This window comes from Oncorhynchus tshawytscha, linkage group LG13, assembly GCF_018296145.1.
Source record: "Oncorhynchus tshawytscha isolate Ot180627B linkage group LG13, Otsh_v2.0, whole genome shotgun sequence".
NCBI lineage: Eukaryota > Metazoa > Chordata > Actinopteri > Salmoniformes > Salmonidae > Oncorhynchus > Oncorhynchus tshawytscha.
The window spans coordinates 54,314,920-54,337,074 of NC_056441.1; the positions used below are offsets into that span (position 1 = coordinate 54,314,920).

General features: G+C 43.4%; 3 protein-coding genes across 3 annotated transcripts; 2 read left to right on the forward strand and 1 right to left on the reverse strand.

The window, feature by feature from the left end:
- Positions 1-3,118: 3,118 nt before the first annotated feature.
- On the forward strand, positions 3,119-7,250 carry LOC112265164 (TLC domain-containing protein 3A). The gene is made up of 5 exons (XM_024442249.2): positions 3,119-3,320; positions 3,973-4,056; positions 5,754-5,970; positions 6,429-6,527; positions 6,654-7,250. The coding sequence occupies exons 1-5, from the start codon at positions 3,202-3,204 to the stop codon at positions 6,951-6,953; spliced, it is 819 nt and encodes a 272-aa protein (XP_024298017.1). The 5' UTR covers positions 3,119-3,201; the 3' UTR covers positions 6,954-7,250.
- A 58-nt stretch (positions 7,251-7,308) lies between these two features.
- LOC112265162 (gem-associated protein 4) lies at positions 7,309-13,196 on the reverse strand. Its single transcript, XM_024442247.2, has 3 exons — positions 13,073-13,196; positions 12,886-12,976; positions 7,309-10,635 (listed from the first exon to the last, which is right to left on the reverse strand). Exons 2-3 carry the CDS (start codon positions 12,896-12,898, stop codon positions 7,382-7,384), a joined length of 3,267 nt encoding a protein of 1,088 aa, XP_024298015.1. The 5' UTR covers positions 12,899-12,976; positions 13,073-13,196; the 3' UTR covers positions 7,309-7,381.
- Positions 13,197-13,241: 45 nt separating this feature from the next.
- On the forward strand, positions 13,242-21,401 carry LOC112265163 (tapasin-related protein). The gene is made up of 8 exons (XM_024442248.2): positions 13,242-13,541; positions 13,727-13,912; positions 14,019-14,297; positions 15,308-15,637; positions 15,921-16,256; positions 18,535-18,633; positions 18,786-18,802; positions 20,975-21,401. The coding sequence occupies exons 1-8, from the start codon at positions 13,496-13,498 to the stop codon at positions 20,987-20,989; spliced, it is 1,308 nt and encodes a 435-aa protein (XP_024298016.1). The 5' UTR covers positions 13,242-13,495; the 3' UTR covers positions 20,990-21,401.
- The last annotated feature ends 754 nt before the right edge of the window (positions 21,402-22,155 follow it).

Here is a 22,155-nt window from a genome sequence, read left to right on the forward strand (position 1 = left end):
AATTATTTTTAGCTTTTATATTTTGTATTATTTCTAACAGCATTTATTTTGAAGATTTACACAAATACTGTTATGTTAAAAACTATTGTGTATATTTACCGAAACACACTTTATATGCTATTGGAATTACTCAATAGATTCTGTAGAATATAAATGGTCTCTTGTGCTGGGCAACTGGTTTAATACGGAGTGCTGGTGACTCCTAACTCCACCCACCCCATTCATTGCAATGCAATCCAATACACCATATACAAAATACATACGGCCATAGAGAAAAATACTTGACTACATGTTTCAGCTAGAGGGGGTGGAAATTATTCAGTAAGGTCTCTACTAACCAAATGTTTCGTTTTTTAGGGGAACTGTGTCGTAAATATCCAGCAGCACCCCATACTCCACGTATTCCATTCCCCCAATGCAATACACTATATATGAAATACAAATTGGGTTATAGAGAAAAAACTATTCTTTGTGCAGAGGTAAAAGTGGGGTTGGAAGTAGTCAGTAAGGACTGTAGAATCTATATCTGGTGTCATTTTATGTGCACTACTTTTGACTAGGGCCCCTGGTGAGAGGATAAGAAATGGGAGTAGTGATGGAGGAGAGAGGAGAGGAATAATTTGTTCTGACATTACTCTTAAAGGTGATTTGGCCTTTTTTTATGCCCCTACTGTACCACTTCCATTGCTTTTAGCTAGTAGTGTCTAAAGTTAGCTGGAGTTTCTAGTATCTGTTTAAATAATAACTTGATTTCATCACGGCTACTGAAGAGAATCAATGAATTAGACATTCCTAATATCACACCCGTAACCACAGTACTGTAAGGCTGTCAGTCTGGTCCAGCCAGTATGGAACGTTGCAATGGAACAGGATTCGTCGAGGGCCGGCAAACCGTGCCAATATGTCCTCCAAACACCGGCTTCAAAGGCATTATCACTTTTCTACAACGGGTTACCAACATACTTTAACAATTATTGTAACATTTTCAGTAAAAACTTTATTTTGATTAATTTACTCAATACTATTTCATCATTCCACAACATATAGTCCCGACACAAATCTAGGGTTGCTAGAGACGCGACCCAGTCGTTCAGTCTTTTTGTTCTATATGTATGGACGCGACCCAGTCGTTCAGTCTTTTTGTTCTGTATCTATGGACTCGACCCAGTCGTTTAGTCTTTCTGTTCTATATCTATGGACTCGACCCAGTCGTTCATTCTAAATGTTCTATTGCCATACTGGCTGGCAACGTTCTTATCTCTTGCTTGCTAGCTAGCCAACTACGGCTAACTTACTGTCATGTCAAACAGTGCAGACAGAATAACAGCAAAGTAGCTGCATTTGCATTTGTTTAAACTGTTTTCTAGTGACATGTATTTGGATACATCCATAATAAGCTGATGAGGCGAGATTTCGTCTGGCATAGAAAATGTGCTCACTAGTCAGGACACTGTTGTTCAGAGGAGCTAGCCAACAACACAACTACAGAAACACAATCACTTCAAACTGAAGCTGGAAAGACTGCAAAATAGCTGCGTTTCCTTTGACCTTTTTTCAAGTCACATTTTTTTGTATATATCCATAAAAATGATGCCAGTTGAATCATGATTTAGACTGGCTGAGAAACGGTACCTGCCTGTCTCGTCCCGAATCACGACACGTTCATTACAATGGGACAGCAGGAGATCAAATTTGAATATTGAAACAATGTTGCAAATATCGGAGAGACAGACAGCAAGGATTATACAAATCTCCGCTGTTGAAAACTAAATGTTTGTCTAAAAAAAGCAATTTGTGGAATAGACACTGGCTGGAATGCGGTTTTAACCAATCAGCATTCAGGATTACACCCACCAGTTGTATAAATTATATTATTCCACAGGAGAGGTGATGGAGCCTGAAGGTCTGGAGGGGAGACAGGAATAGGAGAGGAATGTGGAGAGGATGGGAGGAGAGAGGAAAATGAGGGAGGGGAGGAGAGAGAACAGAGGGGAGGGGAGAGTATAGGAGTTCTGCGTTTCTGGAAGAACAAGACAATGGAATGGAGTCCAAAGTCTGCCCCTGACCAGTCTACTATCTGGTCCGTCTTCACTACAGTCTAATGACAGGCTCTAGTGGCCTAACCTCGGACCTCTTATAGTGTAAGGTTTCTTGTGTAAAAAGGTACTATAAGGGTGAAATGATCGTAGTGCAAAAGTATTTTCAAAGCACAAAAAACGTCATAATAGTCTGGACATAGGGCTCTGGTCAAACGTAGTGCACTATATTGGGAATAGTGCCATTTGGGTGGCAGCCTGTGAATTCCTTAAGGTATCTTGTGTAAGATGGTACTTTGTGTACAAGTATGCAAAATATGTTGTTGGCTTGAGGATATGTTGCTTAAAACACTCCTTAGTCTCCCATGAAAATGACATCAGATATAGATTCTACAGACCTTACTGAGTAGCTCCAACCCAACATTAACCTCAGCACAAATAATCGTTTTTTATCTTTAACCAAATTTCCATATACTGCGTATTGCACATGTCAAACTCATTCCACGCAGGGCTGAGGGTCTTCGGGTTTTCACTCCTCCCCTGTACTTGATTGATGAATTAAGGTCGCTGATTAGTAATGGAACTTCCCTCACCTGGTTGTCTTGGTCTAAATTGAGAGGAAAGACTAAACCCCAGCAGATACTAGGCCCTCCATGGAATGAGTTTGACACCCCTGGTGTATTGCATCGGGGGCAATGAAATAAGCTGAGTACGAAGTGCTGCTGGATATTTAGACCACAGTGCCCCTAAAAATAATATATGGTTAGTAGAGACCCTAATAATAAGTACTTCCAACCCCTCTTTTATCTCTAAACATTTTTTTTTTTTACATCCAATTATTATATACCAGTCTCAACATATTTTTTAAAATATGAGTCATTTTTTTCATTGTTTTCATAAATTCCTTGTTATATTTGTTTATTAGCATAATACAATTGGCCACTGATTCATTTTAATATATTTTTAAATCTACATTGCAATGTTTAGAAATGAGGGCTTTTATTTTGAAGGTTTCCTCATTGAAAAACAGGAAAGTCTCTGCGCATTATTTTAATAGTAGCTGAACTTAAAACGCACAGCTACTATTAATTTGCATCTGCACCGTGAAAGTTCTCTTCCTGCTTCCTCGCACTTTGACCTTGAGGCGGGTTCATACGAGTGTATCATGTTTATGTTAGCTTGGGGCACTGCATTTTTCCCGGGATTGTTCTTCATATCCAGGAAAGTGCTTAAATCAGTTTTCAAAAATTGGAATGATGCAGATGTGTTTGTGGTCAGCGAAAGGTAGGTTTTATTACAGTAATATTTACATATGCATAACCTAGCTAGTTGTTGTTATTGAATGACTTCACTAGTAACTGACAACAGTTATTTCAGTGAGCAGATGTCTAGTTATATCAAAACAACTCCGGAGATCAATCTATCAGACTGAACCACAACCTGGATTTACAGGAGACATTGAATTTGGCGATTCTCCTTTAAACCCAGGAGCCATCCAACTTGCAATTCACCAGCTTTTCAAGCTTAATAATGTCAAAATACGTTCGGTACTTACCAAATAATGGAGTTTCACTGAGCAACTATGGTCATTACAGCCGCCACAGCCGATGGACTTCCAGAATAGGTCTAAATAAAAAGTTACATGTAACCGAAAAAATGCCTTATCTGAAAATAATCCATTGTTTTTGACGAAGTGTGGATGGGCCAAATACCTCTTCTGTACCCCCTGCAATATTTGTAATATCATTATAATACACCAAATATAGCCTATCTATAAATATACAATCACTGAAATGTAGCCTATATTGTCTACTTAACCCTTTAACTGGCATGCCAATAAATAGAAATGTGTTTATTTTAAATTAATATCAGAACAAATGAATAACCAATTGTGTGCACTTTCATAGCCTCATCATATATCCCATCTCTTTGCAAGGTTGGTGTCCTCCATCCATGCCACTCTGGCTGCTATTGTTGGGTTCATAATTGCTACTGCCTCCAGTGATGTGATGTATGACAGGTAAGAATGTATATTTTGATTATTGCCATCAAACCAGCAATCAATCACTTGTCGTGATTGAGTCATCTCCTCCCCTCTCCTCTGAGTGAGACTTACCAGTGGTACTTTTGTTTGCCGGCTGAATGCACTACCCCCGGTGCCATAAAAACAAGCTTTTGGGGGCAGAGGCAGTAGTACACTCAGATACAAGACTGACATGTATACGTCCCCATCACTAGAGTGATCTCTAGAGATCAATCCCCCCCCCCATCTTAACACTGTGGTCAATTTACACAACCATTCCCAATGATCATATTCTCATTATCAGCAGGGGTTTGCTGTGTTTATTTCCTTAGTGACTGAAACTGTATCTCAAATATTCATAGTACTCTATACATGATCATCTCATACCAAACACAGGTTATAGATTAGAATAGGTAGGCTTCTAAGTGCACTGTGCAGTAGTATTGGTATTATATAGTCTTTATAAGCCTACAAATATCTGACTAGTCAGCTGGCATTGATGATTAGTTTATGATGTAGTTTGTCACCGCTCAAGAATTACACTTTATAATTAGGGCCATGCGTTTGGGTGAATCATGTCACATGACCTAGATTTTCCTGCCTTTTCCTGAAATTAGAATTACACCAAAAATTAAAGCAATTGTCTAAGGATGGTTCTGGACCATCTGACATAAAAAGGGGTCAGTTTGTTGAAAAAGCTTTAACGGTCACTAACAGTCAAATCATGTTTTCATAAAATGTGATGATACTTGGATGAAAACAGATCAAAGCATGAAAAATGACTGTTGCTTCCACAATGATAAAGTTACTGGTCGATCCCCTACCCTGTGTCATAAGTACCGTCTTGTAACCAACATCAAAGAAGGCTTGTTTGCAGATGGCCGTGGTTTATATAGCGAGATGGCTACTCGACTGGTGCCAAAATGTCACTGTAGGGTCTCGGCAAACAGAATTAAAAGTTGACCCTATTAATCTATGGCAAAGATACTTATGTTTCCCCTTTCATCTGTCTGGGGATAGCTATTTATTGGTTAGCTAGGTCTTCTGCCAGCATGGAACAAAAGGGGGGGTGGGGCGGTTGTTCAAAACTCCCAACGCCATTGTCAGGTCAACACCTGTCAGTGCTGCTGTGAACCGCCTCACAAGAGACGTGCCAAATGGAAGATGTATAAGAAAATGTATGACATCATCGATGCAATTTCAGTGTTTGATTTGCTTTGTTTATCACCAAATTTGCTTGACGATTTTACTGCAACACTTCATCCAAGTTGCTTGACATGGGTGTTTCAAAGAGCTGTCACTCAAGGCGAGCTCATGAATATATGCTCCCCGCCCACTCAGCCTGTCTTTCTCAACATTTTGAGTATTTTTATCCAAAGCAAATATTTAATGGGTGATTTATTTTAGTCACTCAAAAGGTTATTTTACATGGGAATCAGAATGACTGTTCGGGACCTTTTTTAAATAAATGTTCAAATCCAGGTCATGTGACATGATTAACCAAAACACAGGGACCTATTTATAATACTTTACTCAAAGCTCCAAAGTTGCATTTGGTGGAGGAAGAGGATTCTGTGATTTTTATAAGGATGAAGTAACATTTATTTTTGTTTCGCACAACAACAAAAGAATTGAGTGTAAGTACTTACTTTCGTCATGATCCTAATGTACCGGTATGTCACCATCTTCTTTAGGCACAGACTGACCAATGAATTTGTGTGGTTTGGCGCCCCTTACATGGCGTTTGATATTTACGCCATGTATCTGAGTAACTACCACTGTCAAAAGGTAAAAGGGCACGAGGCATACAGAAAGCACTCCCTCCTTACCATCAAGCTGTTCCTCCTCCGGCATCCCCTGCTGGTTGTCCATCACATGGTCCTCCTCACGGTCTTCATGCCCACCATTCTGGTGAGGAAGGATCACAAACATTACTGGACCGTAACGTTAGGTCTGATGTGTTACAACGGCAGTTGAAATTTGTCATTATAAACTGGTTTGTTCGAGCCCTGAATGCTGATTGGCTGACAGCCGTAGTGTATCAGACCGTATACCACTGGTATGACATTTATTTATACTGCTCTAATTACGTTGTTAACCAACTTATAATAAGTCACCTCAGGGGTTTGTGGTATTTGGCCAATATACAACGGCTAAGGCCTGTATCCAGGCACTGCGTTGCGTCGTGCTTAAGAACTGCCCTTAGCCGTGGAATATTGGCCATATACCACACCCCCTCAGGCCTTATTGCTTAACTATAGTCCAGTTTCTGTTATTGAGAATCTGCCGTATCATCCTCAAAAGCTGACTGTGCTCATTTCTCAGTAAGTTAGTGTTTAATATTCATATAGTGCTGTTTTTTTTCTCAGTTCCTTAGGACTGGTCTAGGTGGAGACTTCTTCATTGGATGTTTCTTCATGGCGGAATTCAGCACTCCCTTTGTCTCATTAGGAAAGGTTCTGATCCAGGTAAAGCCACACCCAGATTCATAAACCCCTTTGTTTTTGTTGTGCTTTAGGAAGACTGAGCATAGTATTAAGTGTACTATAACTCGCTGTACAATCAGTAAACGTTTCCTATATTTTCCTCTGTAGTTGGGACTAGAGGACTCATGGCTTCACAGAGTCAACGGTGTGATGGTTCTGCTGAGTTTCTTCACCTGCCGTATCCTGCTCTTCCCCTACATGTACTGGGTGTATGGTCAGCAGTACACCATTCCCTTCCACAAAGTGCCTTTCCATCTACCGCTCCACTGTAACTTAGCCAACCTATCCATACTGGCACCTCAGATCTACTGGTTTGTGCTTCTGTGTCACAAGGCCTATCGCCTCTACCTGCGTCAGACTAGGTCAAAGGGTCAACTTGCTCACAAAGATGGCTCAAAAACAGATTAGAGTTGCCATCTAATTCTATGGTTAGCAACATGTAATGTCAATTATGCTTCTTTTGCTGCTGGTCTTCCATGCTATGAGTTAGCAGTTATTTCAATCCTTCCCTCTGAAGGAACAGTCTGTGTGGAATTTAGGATCTGCAACTGCCTATCAATACAAAATGACCAGTATTTATCAAAATTCTCAGGGGTCAGGGTGTTATACTGTCTGTACTACTACAGACTACAGAATATTTAGTGATTTATCAGGATAACTTTCCACCCCCAAACTATTGTTTGATTAATAAACAATTGAAAGACATGCAATTTGTCCGTTTTTTTTATTTTTATTGAAAATAAAAAGAATTGTATTTTCAACACAAGGTCAGAACACATTTTTATTTGAGGCTGGAAACAATAAACCCTCATTCAAGTGCTGTCTGAAAAAGTACATCAACCCGAAGACGACAGCTGAGCAATTTTCTGATGCAACACGGCCTTCATCTCGGCGCTCTCCAGGTTGTCTGTGATGGTGGTGAAGAAGTGGCGAGTGTTCTCGATCTCCAGGTGGGAGCTGCTGCTGGGGTGTGTGGCCAGCACTGCCTCGTAGTGAGTCAGGATCTCCAGGGCACACAGGAACAGAGACTCGCACTGCCCGCCGGGCATCATCACCTGAACGTGCTGAACATGACAGAAGAGCTGGCTCAGTACAAACAGCACCTCCTGGCTGGCAGTGGTGGTAGCTGCCCTCTCTACCTTTGAGTCTTTGGGTGAGGTGTTGGAGGAAGACGGCGACAGCTTTCCCCTCAGGGAGTCTATGACCTCTCTCATGGCGCTGGCATACAGCAGCCCCACGTGGGCCCAGCCCTGGCCGGGCAGCCAGTCTTTGCAGCTGGAGCCGCAGAGCAGCTGGAGGACACGCAGCAGTAGCACGGACAGACGCAACTCGCCGGAGAACGGCCGCAGGTCCAGCAGGGGGAGAAAGTCCACGTACTCCAGTGAGTAAGGCACGTGGAGACGACCTGAGCGGAGCAGCTCTCGCATTGCTCTCAGCAGCCTGCCCCACTCGGCGACAGTGCACCAGGGTAGGGTCTGTGTCACTGCCACCAGCAGGCCTTTGCTGAACATGTTGACATCGTCGGGCCGGTGCTGGTCCAGAGCCAGAGAGGTCAGCATGGTGTTCTGAACCTCGTCAGAGAGAGCGCAGCACTCCATCCACGCCAGAAGCCCTGTGCCCTGCCCATACTGGGCCAACTTTAGGCCAGACCACTCCTGCTCCGGCAGCTCGCACACAGCCAACAGTGAGGACGGCACCTCGTTTTTGAAATGATCCCCCCACACTACCTTCAGATGGAAGCGAACAGTCCAGTCCAGGGCCTCCACTTTATTGTAGAGCCAGAAGAGGGCTCTGGACCAGGTGTTGGGGGCTGAGGCCACCTCTCGTCCCACCACCTTGCCCAGTGCAGTCAGCACAGTGACGAGCATCTCCTTGGACTCCGTGGATAAGTGACAGGGTGCGCCCTCTACAGGAAGCTCCCAGCACCTGCAGCCCTCGTTCAGAATCTGGCAGAGGACGTAGAGGAGGGGGAATGGGGAGCAGTTCATGACCCAGTGTGGAGATGGATCCTGGGATTCCAGAGAAAAGGCAGAGTGGAGCAAACGCAGGCACAGCTCCAGGCTGCAGGTGCTATAGCCAGAGGAGGGGGAGAGGTGAGGCAGGACGAAGGCACACACAACCTCTTCAGGGTGCAGGAAACTCTGGCCTCGCTCTAAGCTCTCCGAAATGCTCGGCTGCATAAGTGCAACCAGGAAGTGCAGGAACTGGTCCTCCTCCTTAGCCGAGGACAGTTTAGTCATGGCAGTATCTTGAAGACAGCTGCACAGTAAGCTCCCCGCAGAGCTGCCCGTCCCCTCTGTGCAACCGGGGGCACCGCCCCTCAGCCCTGAGAGCTGCTGGAGTATGTTGGAGAGGAGGCTGTGGGCCCCATGGTTCACCACCGCCAGATGGCAGCACCGACGCAGGGTGGCCTCGGGGTTCTGAAAGGCCACGCGGGCTATGGCGGCCACGGCCAAGCTGAGGTTGTTCTGCACCGATCCACCCTGGATGATGCAGTTGAACGTCATGTTGAGCTCCTCACTAAAGCCCTCCATCACAGCCAGGGGCAGAGAGCCCTGGAGACCCCTCTTGGAGCAGGTTAGCATTTCCGCTAATGTTGTGTTTTTCTCAGTTAAGGGGAGCTCTGCGAAAATGTTCACAATAATGTCCTTCAGCTTTCTGCAGTGCTCTACTTCACTATCCATTTGGCACTTTGCAATGAGAGTGGAGACTAATTTCATGACAATATCCTTTCGCTGGAATGCATTTTTGTTTCTCTCCAGACAGCTGATCCACTCCTCCATGCTCAGGGACCAGCTCAGTTCAGTGGCAAATAGCATAGTGAAATCTTGGAAGCCCTCCAAGCGGTGGTTAATGATGGCTACAGCAATGTGGGCCATTTCCCCAGCGTTGCTCTCTGTGTCGGGGAAGGACAGTGAGACAAACAAGCCTCTCAAAGTGCTCTGCACATTGTTCAGTGTCTGCCGCTCACCCTCATTCATGGTCTCAGACATGGACCGTTCCTCTAGGGACTCGAGCACTCTGGTCAGACTGTTTTTCAAACGGCGTGTCAAGTCACTGGGGTCCCCGCTGTCCGTCATCTCCAGCAGCCCTCTCTTCTCCCAGGCCTGAGTGAGCTGTGAGACTGTCTGCAGGGCTTGCATTAGTGTCATTCCACAGGGTTTAAACAGAGAGGGTGTGTGGGCTGCCTTCAGGTCACTGCGGGCCTCGCTTATCACCTGGACCAGGTCAAACTTCTCTATCCCAGCATGCCTCTTTCTGACAGTCACCGTACTAGTCAGGCTCTGAAGTTGTACCTCAGCTGGGAGGATGATAGCTTGGTCTATCAGATGTGAGGTGTACAGGGAGTCGAGGCAGTTGGTTAGGGCACGGTAGCAAAGGTCAGAGGTGCTCAGATGCTCTTTCATCTCCTCCAGAGCATGAAAAAGAATGGACAGCACATCAGTGGTGGACGATGATGATGTTGAGGTTTCTGGGTCTGATTTGAACCTCTTGGCAGCCTGAGGTGAAAGGCCGGTGGTGTTGGTGAGGCTGGTCCAACGGTTAGTAAAGACCTTATCTAGGTCGTCCTCCTCTTGCCTTCCCCACCTGCCCTTCCACAGCTCCCACCACACCTCCAGCAGGACACGGACATCCTCCTCAGTGCTGTTTCGGGTAACATGTTGAACTAGCTCCCCCAGCTCTGCACTCAGGTGGGCTGATGGGAGGCAAAGCAGCAGCTGGACATAGATCTGAGAGAAACCTGTCAACTTGACCAGCTCAAACAGCACTATGCGGTTAATGTCAGGTAGGCTGTTCTGCAGAGAGAAGAATGGATTCTCCCGCCAGCCGATTTCCATGTCTTCTTCGCTCTCCTTCCCCAGTAATTTGCTCCATAAGACGCAGATGATTTTCTTCTTCCAGCGGACACTGCTCAGACAGCTACCACGCTCCTGCCCACAAATTTCTCTGACAGCCTGTAGAATTGGGTGGCCAACCTTACTCCAGTCCTCCTTCTGCAGGGCACTGAGTGACGCTGGCTGGCACAATCTGTTGGCCAACAGAAAGCCTCCCTGGAGAATGGCAGTCTTCTCACAGCTCAGCCAGGAATCTGAGAGTACAAGCAGAACAGTGAGAAAGAATGAACACGAGTAGACTAGAGAGTAGTTAGTTCAGTACAGAAACCAGGTTGCCAAGGGTAAATCCATTTGAATTTAATCACTTTGACAGCATCCCTTTTGTTTAAAAAAATGTATTACTTCGTATACATGTAACCGAATGCCAAAACATTCCAGGGATAAAGGAGCTGAAAGTTGACCCATTTTGCATACCTCACTATACCATGAGACATCCATGTCTTCATCAAGCTTCCGTTGAGACACATGTTCTTGGATACAGGGTGTGTGTCATTTCAATCATAGAAATAGAATGGACCTATTCTTCAGACCATTGCAATTTGACCTTCAACTTACCACCACAAAAGATGTCCGCTGATCCGCCCGTATTCGAATGTCAACTGAAAGGCGCTACACTTGTAATTTCTCCCCCCATGTGGAAGCTAGGTGAATTGCAACGGCACTATGCTGCATTGAAAACAAAATCTCAACCCTCCACCGCATCCCATTTCCCCGTAACATGGCAGAGACTTGCCCTTGAGCCTTTTACTTTAGGTTTTTAATTGAGCGACAGTGTAGAATATTAGCAACCAAAAAATGACAGAGTGATTTCTACATTGGCCACATGACACGATTTCAACTAGATAAAGTCAAAACAGCTTTCCCATTTTGACATTGGATGCCTCTCAGGTAGAAGAAATCAATAGGTGAATATCACAACACTGGAAGGTAAGTAATACTGTGACACACCATCATTCCACTATTACTGCAGATATTATGGACATTTTTTTAAATTACAAATGCAGTTTTTTAAAATAAAAATTCTGTGTGGCACCTTTAAATGGTCACATCTATTCTATTATCTATGATGAGTAACAGTAATTTAAAACCTTTATTCCCATTCAAGTCAACATTCTCTTATGTGTGGACTCCCAACCATCTTTGTGGTACCATTTGAAAGTTGAAATTTTAACTTAGTACATTTATCAGCCAAAACATGACACCCACCCTGTATTCAAGAGCATGTTGTGTCTCAACCTATGGCAGTCAAAAGACAACCTCCAGATTATGTAAAATAGGGTCTAAGGTACAACATACAGTACCAGTCAAAAGTTGACACCTACTCATTCAAGGGTTTTTCTTTATTTTTACTATTTTCTACATTGAAATAACACATGGAATCAAGTAGTAACCAAAAAAGTGTTAAACAAATCAAAATGGTTTATTTGAGGTTCTTCAGAGTAGCCACCATTTGCCGTGACAGCTCTTGGCATTCTCTCAACCAGCTTAATGAGGTAGTCACCTGGAATGCATTTAAATTAACTGGTGTGCCTTGTTAAAAGTTCATTTGTGGAATTTTTTTCCTTCTTAATGCGTTTGAGCCAATCAGTTGTTGTTACAAGGTAAGGGTGGTACACAGAAGCTAGCTCTATTTGGTAAAAGACCAAGTCCATATTATGACAAGAACAGCTCAAATAAACAAAGGGAAATGGCAGTACATCATTACTTTAAGACATGAAAGTCAGTCAATCCAGAACATTTCAATAACGTTGAAAGTTTCTTCAAGTGCAATCGCACCTGGACTTGAACCTGATCTAACATCTCTGGAGAGACCTGAAAATAGCTGTGCAGCAACACTCCCCATCCAACCTGACAGGGATTGAGAGGATCTGCAGAGAAGCAAAGCTTGTAGCGTCATACCCAAGAAGACTCAAGGCTGTAATCGCTGCCAAAGGTGCTTCAACAAAGTACTGAGTAAAGTGTCTGAATACTTACATAAATGTGATATCGGTTTCTTATTTGTAATACATTTGCAAACATTTATAAGGCTCTTTTTGCTTTGTCATTATGGGGTATTGTGTGTGGATAAGGGAAAATAAATCCATTTTAGAATATGGCTGTAACAACAACAAAATTAAAGTCAAGGGGTCTTAATACTTTCCAAATGCATTGTGTCTCATGGTATGGTTAGGTTTGCAAAATCGGTCAACTTTGAGCACATTTATCTATAATGTTTATCCATTCAGGTCCCCCCCAAAAAATCACTTTCTGCGTACTTCTACAAATGGGCAAATATGTATGAAAGGTTTAGTTCAAATCAAAAGGTGTCCTGTCAAAAAGTGATTCAAATGGTTTTACCCCAACACATCGCTACACATTTCACTACAGGTACCACTGACAGTAAATAATGTGTGTCAGTGTCAGCTCGCTAGTTATACAGCTAACATGTTAAATCTCATAGCTACCTTGAGTCATCATTGTGTTTGGGTGAGGCGCAGTTCAGTCTTCAATGTGCACCTTGTCATCCACGCCGGACCCAACAGCACGCCAAGCCAACTACAGCGAAGAACACGTGCACATTTTTGTTCATTTAATTATTATATTGATTTATAATAAAAAGAGACAAGTTAAGAGATGTAAATATATACTTACTTTCCAAGGCGATATGACAAGAAACCAATCAAATAAACGTGTTGAACTTTTTTTCGACCATTCAAAACAACTCGTCGTACGTCCGCATCAACGTCACGTGGGCGGGATTTTTTTTTTATTGAAGAGCGACGAAATGTATTTTCGTGACTTTACAGCGCCACTCATGGTATGGATGTATGGGGGGGTGTATGTTCAGTTGCAGTTTTTAACAGTTTCTTCCTCATTCACATATTATCTGATGATATTTAGTTTATTATTACAAGCCATTGTAAAAAAAATCTAACGTTAACTTGTCTTACAGGCAGCTGCACGAGCAGATTCTATTTTTTTTCACTTGCGTCAAATTGCAGAAATGAAAGTGAAAGTTCTTTGGAGTCGAATGGCACAGGGAAAGACATCTCCGGAAGACAGTTTTGTAACATTATGCGTTTAAACGTCAATATTGTTATCTGTTTATTTCTCTGTGCAGGTAGGCTACCCTATGAACTATTTTTGCGAGTATTTTTCATTCCCCATACGGTTTCACGCGTGCTGTGTTCATTCCGAGTTCTTATGAATGGACTATTTGTTAGCCTCCAATTATGATTGATTTTTAAAGCTGAAGTTCCATTTTAAACTCATTGTGATTATTCTACTTATTCATCTATTTGACAGAGGTGACAGGCATCCAGTCTTTACAACAGATTCCTTGGCTGCCTTGTATGCTGGTGGATGAACTTGTAAAGTTCAATGATGAGGGACATGCTGAAACCCAGTATCAACACAGAAACGCTGGGCTGCAGTTTGGTCATCCAGGGGACAGTGCATTGAACCCTAATGCCATCACCTTCCTTGTTACAGGTGAATGAGAGAAACAGCTAAACAAATGTCAGATTTGGTTATGTTTTCTACACTGGTGTTTGGTGTTTCAACACTGAGAGGTGCTCTTCAAACCGTGTGTGTTCAGGCTCTAAGGTGGACATGAGGAAGTACATTGAAGGAGCAGTAGTGGAGCACCAGCTGCAGTGTGAGATCCGCAGGTACAGCACAGAGGGTATCCAGGTGCGTTGGCCAGGTTTAGGAGCCCAGGATCACGATATCTGGTTCACCAGCACCTTACGGCACACCGACGGCCTCTTCGTCATCACCAGCTTCCTCAGACATACCCCTGCCACACCCACACCTGGCCAGGCAGACTACCGCAACTGGGCCGCCATCGCAGACATAGAGATGCTAACCACCTCAAGTAATTCAAACTTTTGATTCTGTCTATTTGTTGTGCAGTAGATCTCATGTCAAACTCATTCCAGGAGGACCGAGGGTCTGCGAGTTTTCTCTGAACACTTTATTTAAAAAAAAATGTATTAGCTGGTCAGTTAAGAATAAATTCTTAATTACAATGACGTCTAAACCCTAACCCGGACGACGCTGGGCCAATTTTGCTCCCAATCACGGACGGTTGTGATAAAGCCTGGAATCAAACCAGAGTCTGTAGTGACGCCACTAGCACTGAGATGTGCTAGACCGCTGCACCACTTGGGAGCCCAAAACTTGATTGATGAATTAAGCTCACTCATTAGCAAGAACCTGCAGACACTCGGCCCTCTGTGCAATGAGTATGACACCCCTGCAGTAGATGTAGTCTGTACTCTGGTCCAGTGCTTCCCATTCCTGGTCATTTGAGTTTTGAGCCTAGCCCTAACACCTGATTCTAATCAAATGCTTGATAAATTGATTATTTGAATCAACTGTGTTAGTGCTAGGGCAACAAACAAAAATGTACACCCCTTGGTGTCCCCTGAAACAGGATTGGGAAGCACTGCTCTAGTCTGTAGCGTGTGTCAGTGGAGGCTGCTGAGGGGAAGATGGCACATAATAATGGCTGGAACGGAGCTAATGGAATGGCATCAAACACATGAAACCATGTCTTTGACGTATTTGATACCATTCCACCTATTCCTCTCCGCCAACCTCCTGGGGTCATTGTTTCCTTTTATACCCTTGTTTATTTACTTTAGGCCGTTGTTATCTTGAGTTATGATCTATGTGTGAGTTACATTTTCATGTAAATTGTAAAATACTCCTCTCTCCTGAAAGTCTGAGTCACATTCTGTGCAGTATGTCTATGTCACACACAACAGAATAAGTCCCTAGCTATAACCTCCCTTTTTTTCTCCAAATTCCTCCCTCTCCCTCCTCTGCAACCCATGCCCCCCTTCCTGCCCTGCCTTGGCTGTGACCTGTGTCTGTGTGTAGCTGCGATGCTAGTCTTCACCCGCACTCCCTCTGTGTGGGTGGGCCTAATGAAGCAACCGAGCCTGCACTGTCAGTTTGACGTGGACCACAAGGCAGTCGACCTGACAGTGGAATGGCGTTTGCAACAACGCGGCGAACGGACCAGGCTCTTCAGCCACTCCAGACGCTCGGGCCAAAGGGAGGGGGGCGGGGTGGAGCTTAAGGGCATCGGTAGGGGCGACGCATCCCTGACGCTCCCCCTCACCAAGCAGAGCAGCGAGGGGACGTATGTCTGCCTTGTCTCGGTGCCTCCACTGTTTGGCAGCCATGAAATCGCTCTGCACATCATGGGTAAGGTGGAGGGGTTAGGGGTCTCGGGTCATGAGGCAGATTACATTTAATTGTTGAAACTTTGCTCACTCATTTGCGCTATCATTGAAAATTTAAAGGATAAACAAATGACTTTTATTATCACTACCTGATATGGTATACACATGTATGAATATGTACATATCTATGACCTGATAACCATAACAACCAATTAAAGGTGTCATAGACTAGCCATTTTGATCACCTGGTATATACCGCCAACATCCTCATTGTAATGGCAGTCATTTCTGACATGGTCCCTCAGAGCCTCCTCGCGTGTCCTTGAACGTGGACTCTGTCATCTCCTTGGTGGAAACGGAGAAGCAGAAGGTGGTGTGTGAGGCAGAGGGCTACTACCCCCTGGACGTGGAGATGGAGTGGTTCAGGGAGCCCAGTGGTGGAGGTGGAGGCCTCCTACCAGAGAAGCTGGACACTGTCCTGTACTCCAGCCACCGCCACCACCAGGACGGGACCTACTCTCTGTCGGCCTTCTTCCTGCTCCACGCTTCCATGCATGACTCGAGCTCCAAGTACTTCTGCAGGGTGTCTCACAGCTCCCTGCGGATGCCCATCCGCAAGAGTTTCACCCTCATCGTCACAGGTTAGGTGGTTTAGGAACTTCTCGTGAAGTCTTCAAGTAAAGGTCTTTTTCTCAGGCACAGCTGAGTACCTTACAACCCAGTCTGATTACGTACAGTGATACAGTATGTGTTCATACACATTTCTGCAGATTTACAGAAGCATATTTTAAATATACAGTTGAAGTCTGAAGTTTACATACACTTAGGTTGGAGCCCTTAAATCTACCACTATCATTTTTCTACCACTCCACAAATTTCTTGTTAACAAACTATAGTTTTGGCAAGTCGATTAGGACATCTACTTTGTGCATGACACAAGTAATTTTTCCAACAATTGTTCACAGACAGATTATTTCACTTATAATTCACTGTATCACAATTCCAGTGGGTCAGAAGTTTACATACACTAAGTTTTGACTGTGCCTTTAAACAGCTTAAAAAATTCCAGAAAATTATGTCATGGCTTTAGAAGCTTCAATTTGCTTAATTGACTTCAATTGGAGGTGTACCTGTGGATATATTTCAAGGCCTACCTTCAAACTCACTGCCTCTTAACTTTGAAAACAGCAAGGATCTCAGAAAAAAATTGTAGACCTCTGCAAGTCTGGTTCATCCTTGGGAGCAATTTCCAAATGCCTGAAGGTACCACGTTCATCTCTACAAACAATAGTATGCAAGTATAAACACCATGGGACCACGCAGCCGTCATACCGCTCGGGAAGGAGACGCGTTCTGTCTCCTAGAGATGAACGTACTTTGGTGCGAAAAGTGCAAATCAATCCCAGAACAACAGCAAAGGACCTTGTGAAGATGCTGGAGGAAACATTTACAAAGGTATCTATATCCTCAGTAAAACGAGTCCTATATTGATATAACTAGAAAGGCCACTCAGCAAGGAAGAAGCCACTGCTCCAAAACCGCCATAAAAAAGCCAGACTATGGTTTGCTACCACACATGGGGACAAATACTGTCCTTTTTGGAGAAATGTCCTCTGGTCTGATTAAACAAAAATGGCCATGGAGACCATTGTTATGTTTGGAGGAAAAAGGGGGAGGCTTGCAAGCCGAAGAACACAATCCCAACCGTGGGATTGGGCTTGTGCACTTCACAAACTAAATGTCATCATGAGGCAGGAAAATGATGTGGATATATTGAAGCGACATCTCAAGACATCAGTCAGGAAGTTAAAGCTTGGTCGTAAATGGTTCTTCCAAATAGACAATGACCCCAAGCATACTTCCAAAGTTGTGGCAAAATGACTTAAGGACAACAAAGTCAAGGTATTGGAGTGGCCAACACAAAGCCCTGACGTCAATCCTATATCAAATTTGTGGGCAGAAATGAAAAAGTGTGAGCGAGCAAGGAGGCCTACAAACCTGACTCAGTTACACCAGCTCTGTCAGGAGGAATGTGCCAAAATTCACCCTTAGTTATTGTGGGAAGCTTGTGGAAGGATACCGGAAACGTATGACCCAAGTTAAACAATTTAAAGGCAATGCTACCAAATACTAATTGAGTGTATGTAAACTACTGACCCAATGGGAATGTGATGAAAGAAATAAAAGCTGAAAGAAATCATTCTCTCTATTATTATTCTGACATTTCACATTCTTAAAATGAAGTGGTGATCCTAACTGACCTAAGACAGGGAATTTTTATTGGGATTAAATGTCAGGAATTGTGAAAAACGGAGTTTAAATGTATTTGGTTAAGGTGTATGTAAACCTCCAACTTCAGCTGTACACAGTTGAGTGAAGTTGCCTGGATGTCCTTTGGGTGGTCGACCATTCTTGATACATACGGGAAACTGTTGAGCATGAAAAACCTAGCACCATTACAGATGTTCACACAAACCGGTGTGCCTGGCACCTACTAACATACCACGTTCAAGGGCACTTAAATATTTTGCCTTGCCCATTCACCCTCTGAATGGCACACATACATAATCCATGTCTCAATTGTCTCAAGGCTTAAAAATCCTTCTTTAACCTGTCTCACCCCCTTCATCTACACTGATTGATGTGGATTTAACAAGTGACATCAATAAGGGATCATAGACTGACCGGGTGAATCCAGGTCAAAGCTATGTCAAGCAGGTGTTCTTAAGGTTTTGTATACTCCGTGTATATAGTCTTCAGAGGATATTGATCCAAACACGTACTATACTGTATGCAGCACCAATTCATGGCCACTTGATGGCAGCCCCAATACATACAATACTGTAGTGTGCTTTGAGAGGAGAACATGCCACAAAAACTGCATTGACTGATAAAACTTTGGATGTTGTGTTTTATCAGAGGTTGACAGTTGGAACTTGCTGTGGTTGTTCTTTGGCTGTGGATTCATCCTGGTCATGGTGGCCACTTTGTGTGTGATGCTACCCCGCCTGAGCTCAGGTGAGCGTCTCTCGTTCACCACGACTCTGTCCTTTTACCTTTTAGTCATTGCCAGGTTAAGTTTGTTAACGAGTTCACCCAATTGAGATATTGCTAATTGTTGTTTGCTTGCCAGGACAACCTTTTGAACATTTACTGTTTTTCTTTCACAGCAAGAACAGCAAACAAGGTGGGTACATCTTCATACATAACGCGGGTGTGTGCGTTTCAAGTGTTATCGGTCATATATACAGGATACACATGGTATACATCATCAAACGAAATGCTTACTCGCAGATTTCGTCTCGACAATGCAACAACACAATATAAGAATATGAATATAAAGTAAATGGCAGTAGAATACAATAAACATTTTAGCATAAGTATAATACCGGAAGGAAAACTATATAGTCCAATATTTACACGTGTATTTGGAGAAGGAGGGAGAAGTGTTTGAGCTGTTTGGTAGCAGCAGTTGTGATGTGTGTGTGTAGAATGAATGTAGTGTTGTCACGATACCAGCGTTGCGATACTCCGAGGTATCGTGGCAAGGAAACGAAACATGAAGCAGACTAAATGTGCTGGTGGAAAACAGTCCTAATGTTGGAAACAAGCAGCCTTATGTTGTCACCCAGAATCACATGTTTCTTTAACAAGCTATAACACACAATATTTGACATAAAGTTGTCTGCTTTGTGTTTTCCTTTTTGCCATGGAGAATCAGGTATTGTAGTATCGCAATACTGGTATCGTGACAACCCAACATGACTGTATACGTGTGGGTGAGAGAACGAGAGAAAGACTTCCCTGCTCATTGTGTGTGTATCTCTCCTGTTCAGAGAAAGACTTCCCTGCTCATTGTGTGTGTACTGTATCTCTCCTGTTCAGAGAAAGACTTCCCTGCTCATTGTGTGTGTATCTCTCCTGTTCAGAGAAAGACTTCCCTGCTCATTGTGTGTGTACTGTATCTCTCCTGTTCAGAGAAAGACTTCCCTGCTCATTGTGTGTATCTCTCCTGTTCAGAGAAAGACTTCCCCCTGCTCATTGTGTGTGTATCTCTCCTGTTCAGAGAAAGACTTCCCCCTGCTCACTTTGTGTGTGTATCTCTCCTGTTCAGAGAAAGACTTCCCTGCTCATTGTGTGTATCTCTCCTGTTCAGAGAAAGACTTCCCTGCTCATTGTGTGTGTATCTCTCCTGTTCAGAGAAAGACTTCCCTGCTCATTGTGTGTATCTCTCCTGTTCAGAGAAAGACTTCCCTGCTCATTGTGTGTGTATCTCTCCTGTTCAGAGAAAGACTTCCCTGCTCATTGTGTGTGTATCTCTCCTGTTCAGAGAAAGACTTCCCTGCTCATTGTGTGTGTATCTCTCCTGTTCAGAGAAAAAGACTTCCCTGCCTGTATCTCTCCTGTTCAGAGAAAGACTTCCCTGTGTGTGTATCTCTCCTGTTCAGAGAAAGACTTCCCTGCTCATTGTGTGTGTATCTCTCCTGTTCAGAGAAAGACTTCCCTCAGAGAAAGCTCATTGTGTGTGTATCTCTCCTGTTCAGAGAAAGACTTCCCTGCTCATTGTGTGTGTATCTCTCTCTGTTCAGAGAAAGACTTCCCTGCTCATTGTGTGTGTATCTCTCCTGTTCAGAGAAAGACTTCCCTGCTCATTGTGTGTGTATCTTCTCCTGTTCAGAGAAAGACTTCCCTGCTCATTATCTCTCCTGTTCAGAGAAAGACTTCCCTGCTCATTGTGTGTGTATCTCTCCTGTTCAGAGAAAGACTTCCCTGCTCATTGTGTGTGTATCTCTCCTGTTCAGAGAAAGACTTCCCTGCTCATTGTGTGTGTTCAGAGAAAGACTTCCCTGCTCATTGTGTGTGTATCTCTCCTGTTCAGAGAAAGACTTCCCTGCTCACTTTGTGTGTGTATCTCTCCTGTTCATTGTGTGTGTATCTCTCCTGTTCAAGAAAGACTTCCCTGCTCATTGTGTGTGTATCTCTCCTGTTCAGAGAAAGACTTCCCTGCTCATTGTGTGTGTATCTCTCCTGTTCAGAGAAAGACTTCCCTGCTCATTGTGTGTGTATCTCTCCTGTTCAGAGAAAGACTTCCCTGCTCATTGTGTGTGTATCTCTCCTGTTCAGAGAAAGACTTCCCTGCTCATTGTGTGTGTATCTCTCCTGTTCAGAGAAAGACTTCCCTGCTCATTGTGTGTGTATCTCTCCTGTTCAGAGAAAGACTTCCCTGCTCATTGTGTGTGTACTGTATCTCTCCTGTTCAGAGAAAGACTTCCCTGCTCATTGTGTGTGTACTGTATCTCTCCTGTTCAGAGAAAGACTTCCCTGCTCATTGTGTGTGTACTGTATCTCTCCTGTTCAGAGAAAGCCCTACTGAGAGAACATGCCAGAGTGGTTAGAGCTGATCTCCATGGATACAGACAGTCCATTCCTACCCTCGTTCTCCTTCTCTTCATCTCAGTACTTCTCTATCAGGAGGTTTATTTTGGGAATGTGGGTATAGTGTGTGTCCATCAAGTCATTTGATATGGGGTAATGTTTCTCCCGATTCTCCCATTATAAAAGTACAGTAAATGTAGAAATATTGTCATGTGTTTTTCATTATTTGGGAACGAGGGACTATCCAACAAGGTCATAGTGCTGCTCTATGATAATACCACTCTGAGATTGTGTAAGGTAGCTTCATTTTGCTATAACAAATAATTGACATGGAATAATGATTTTCTTTTAGAAAAATGCACGACCATGTTTGATATGAAAATATGCACTAAGAAATGTATTTGTTTGAAGTTATTGTTTTCATTAATTTCATGTATTTAATAGTTGCCCTTGTTTTGACTGTTTTCGCTCTAGAGAGTTCTACTAAGTCAGCGGGTCAGAGAGAGTGTGTGATGTCAAATCCAATCAAGCTTTATTTATACAGCACATTTCCGTCATGGAATGCTACGCAATGTGCTTCACAGGAAGAAAACAAATAAAAACAATGAAAATAAAAACTGAAATATTTACTACACAAGAGGATAAAAACAAGAGGATTAAAACAGAAAGAATATCAATGAAAACTGAAACACTATAAAGCACCCTAAGGAAAAGCAATGCTAAAAATGTGTTTTAAGATCTCTTTTGAATATGTCCACAGTTTTGACCCCCCCGTGGATTCTCTGGCAGGCTATTCCAGAGGCTGGGGGCATAATAACTGAATGCTGCCTCTCCATGCCTCTTGGTCCTAGGCGTTGGGATAGTTAAAAGGCCAGTGTCAGAGAACCTGAGGGACCTACTAGGAACATAACTTAAAAGCATGTCTGACATGTATTGGGTTGCACAATCGTGGATTGATTTAAAAACCAATAGAAGAATCTTAACATTAATTCTAAAACTCATAGGGAGCCAGTGCAGAGGCCTTAAAACCTGTGTAATATGTGCTCTCCCTCTGGTCGTGGTCAGTACCCGTGTTGCAGCATTCTGTATGTTTAACTGTTGACCAATGGCTTTCTTGGGCAGACTAGACAGGAGAGCATTACAGAAGTCAAGCCTGCTTGTAAT

Bases quoted from the DNA above. Each gene is read 5' to 3' on its own strand.
- LOC112265164 (XM_024442249.2), top strand. From the start codon at position 3,202: ATGTTTATGTTAGCTTGGGGCACTGCATTTTTCCCGGGATTGTTCTTC. The intron at 3,321-3,972 runs GTAGGTTTTATT...TCTCTTTGCAAG, and splicing joins GTGTTTGTGGTCAGCGAAAG to GTTGGTGTCCTCCATCCATG. The intron at 4,057-5,753 runs GTAAGAATGTAT...CATCTTCTTTAG, and splicing joins AGTGATGTGATGTATGACAG to GCACAGACTGACCAATGAAT.
- LOC112265163 (XM_024442248.2), top strand. From the start codon at position 13,496: ATGCGTTTAAACGTCAATATTGTTATCTGTTTATTTCTCTGTGCAG. The intron at 13,542-13,726 runs GTAGGCTACCCT...TCTATTTGACAG, and splicing joins CTGTTTATTTCTCTGTGCAG to AGGTGACAGGCATCCAGTCT. The intron at 16,257-18,534 runs GTTAGGTGGTTT...GTGTTTTATCAG, and splicing joins TTTCACCCTCATCGTCACAG to AGGTTGACAGTTGGAACTTG.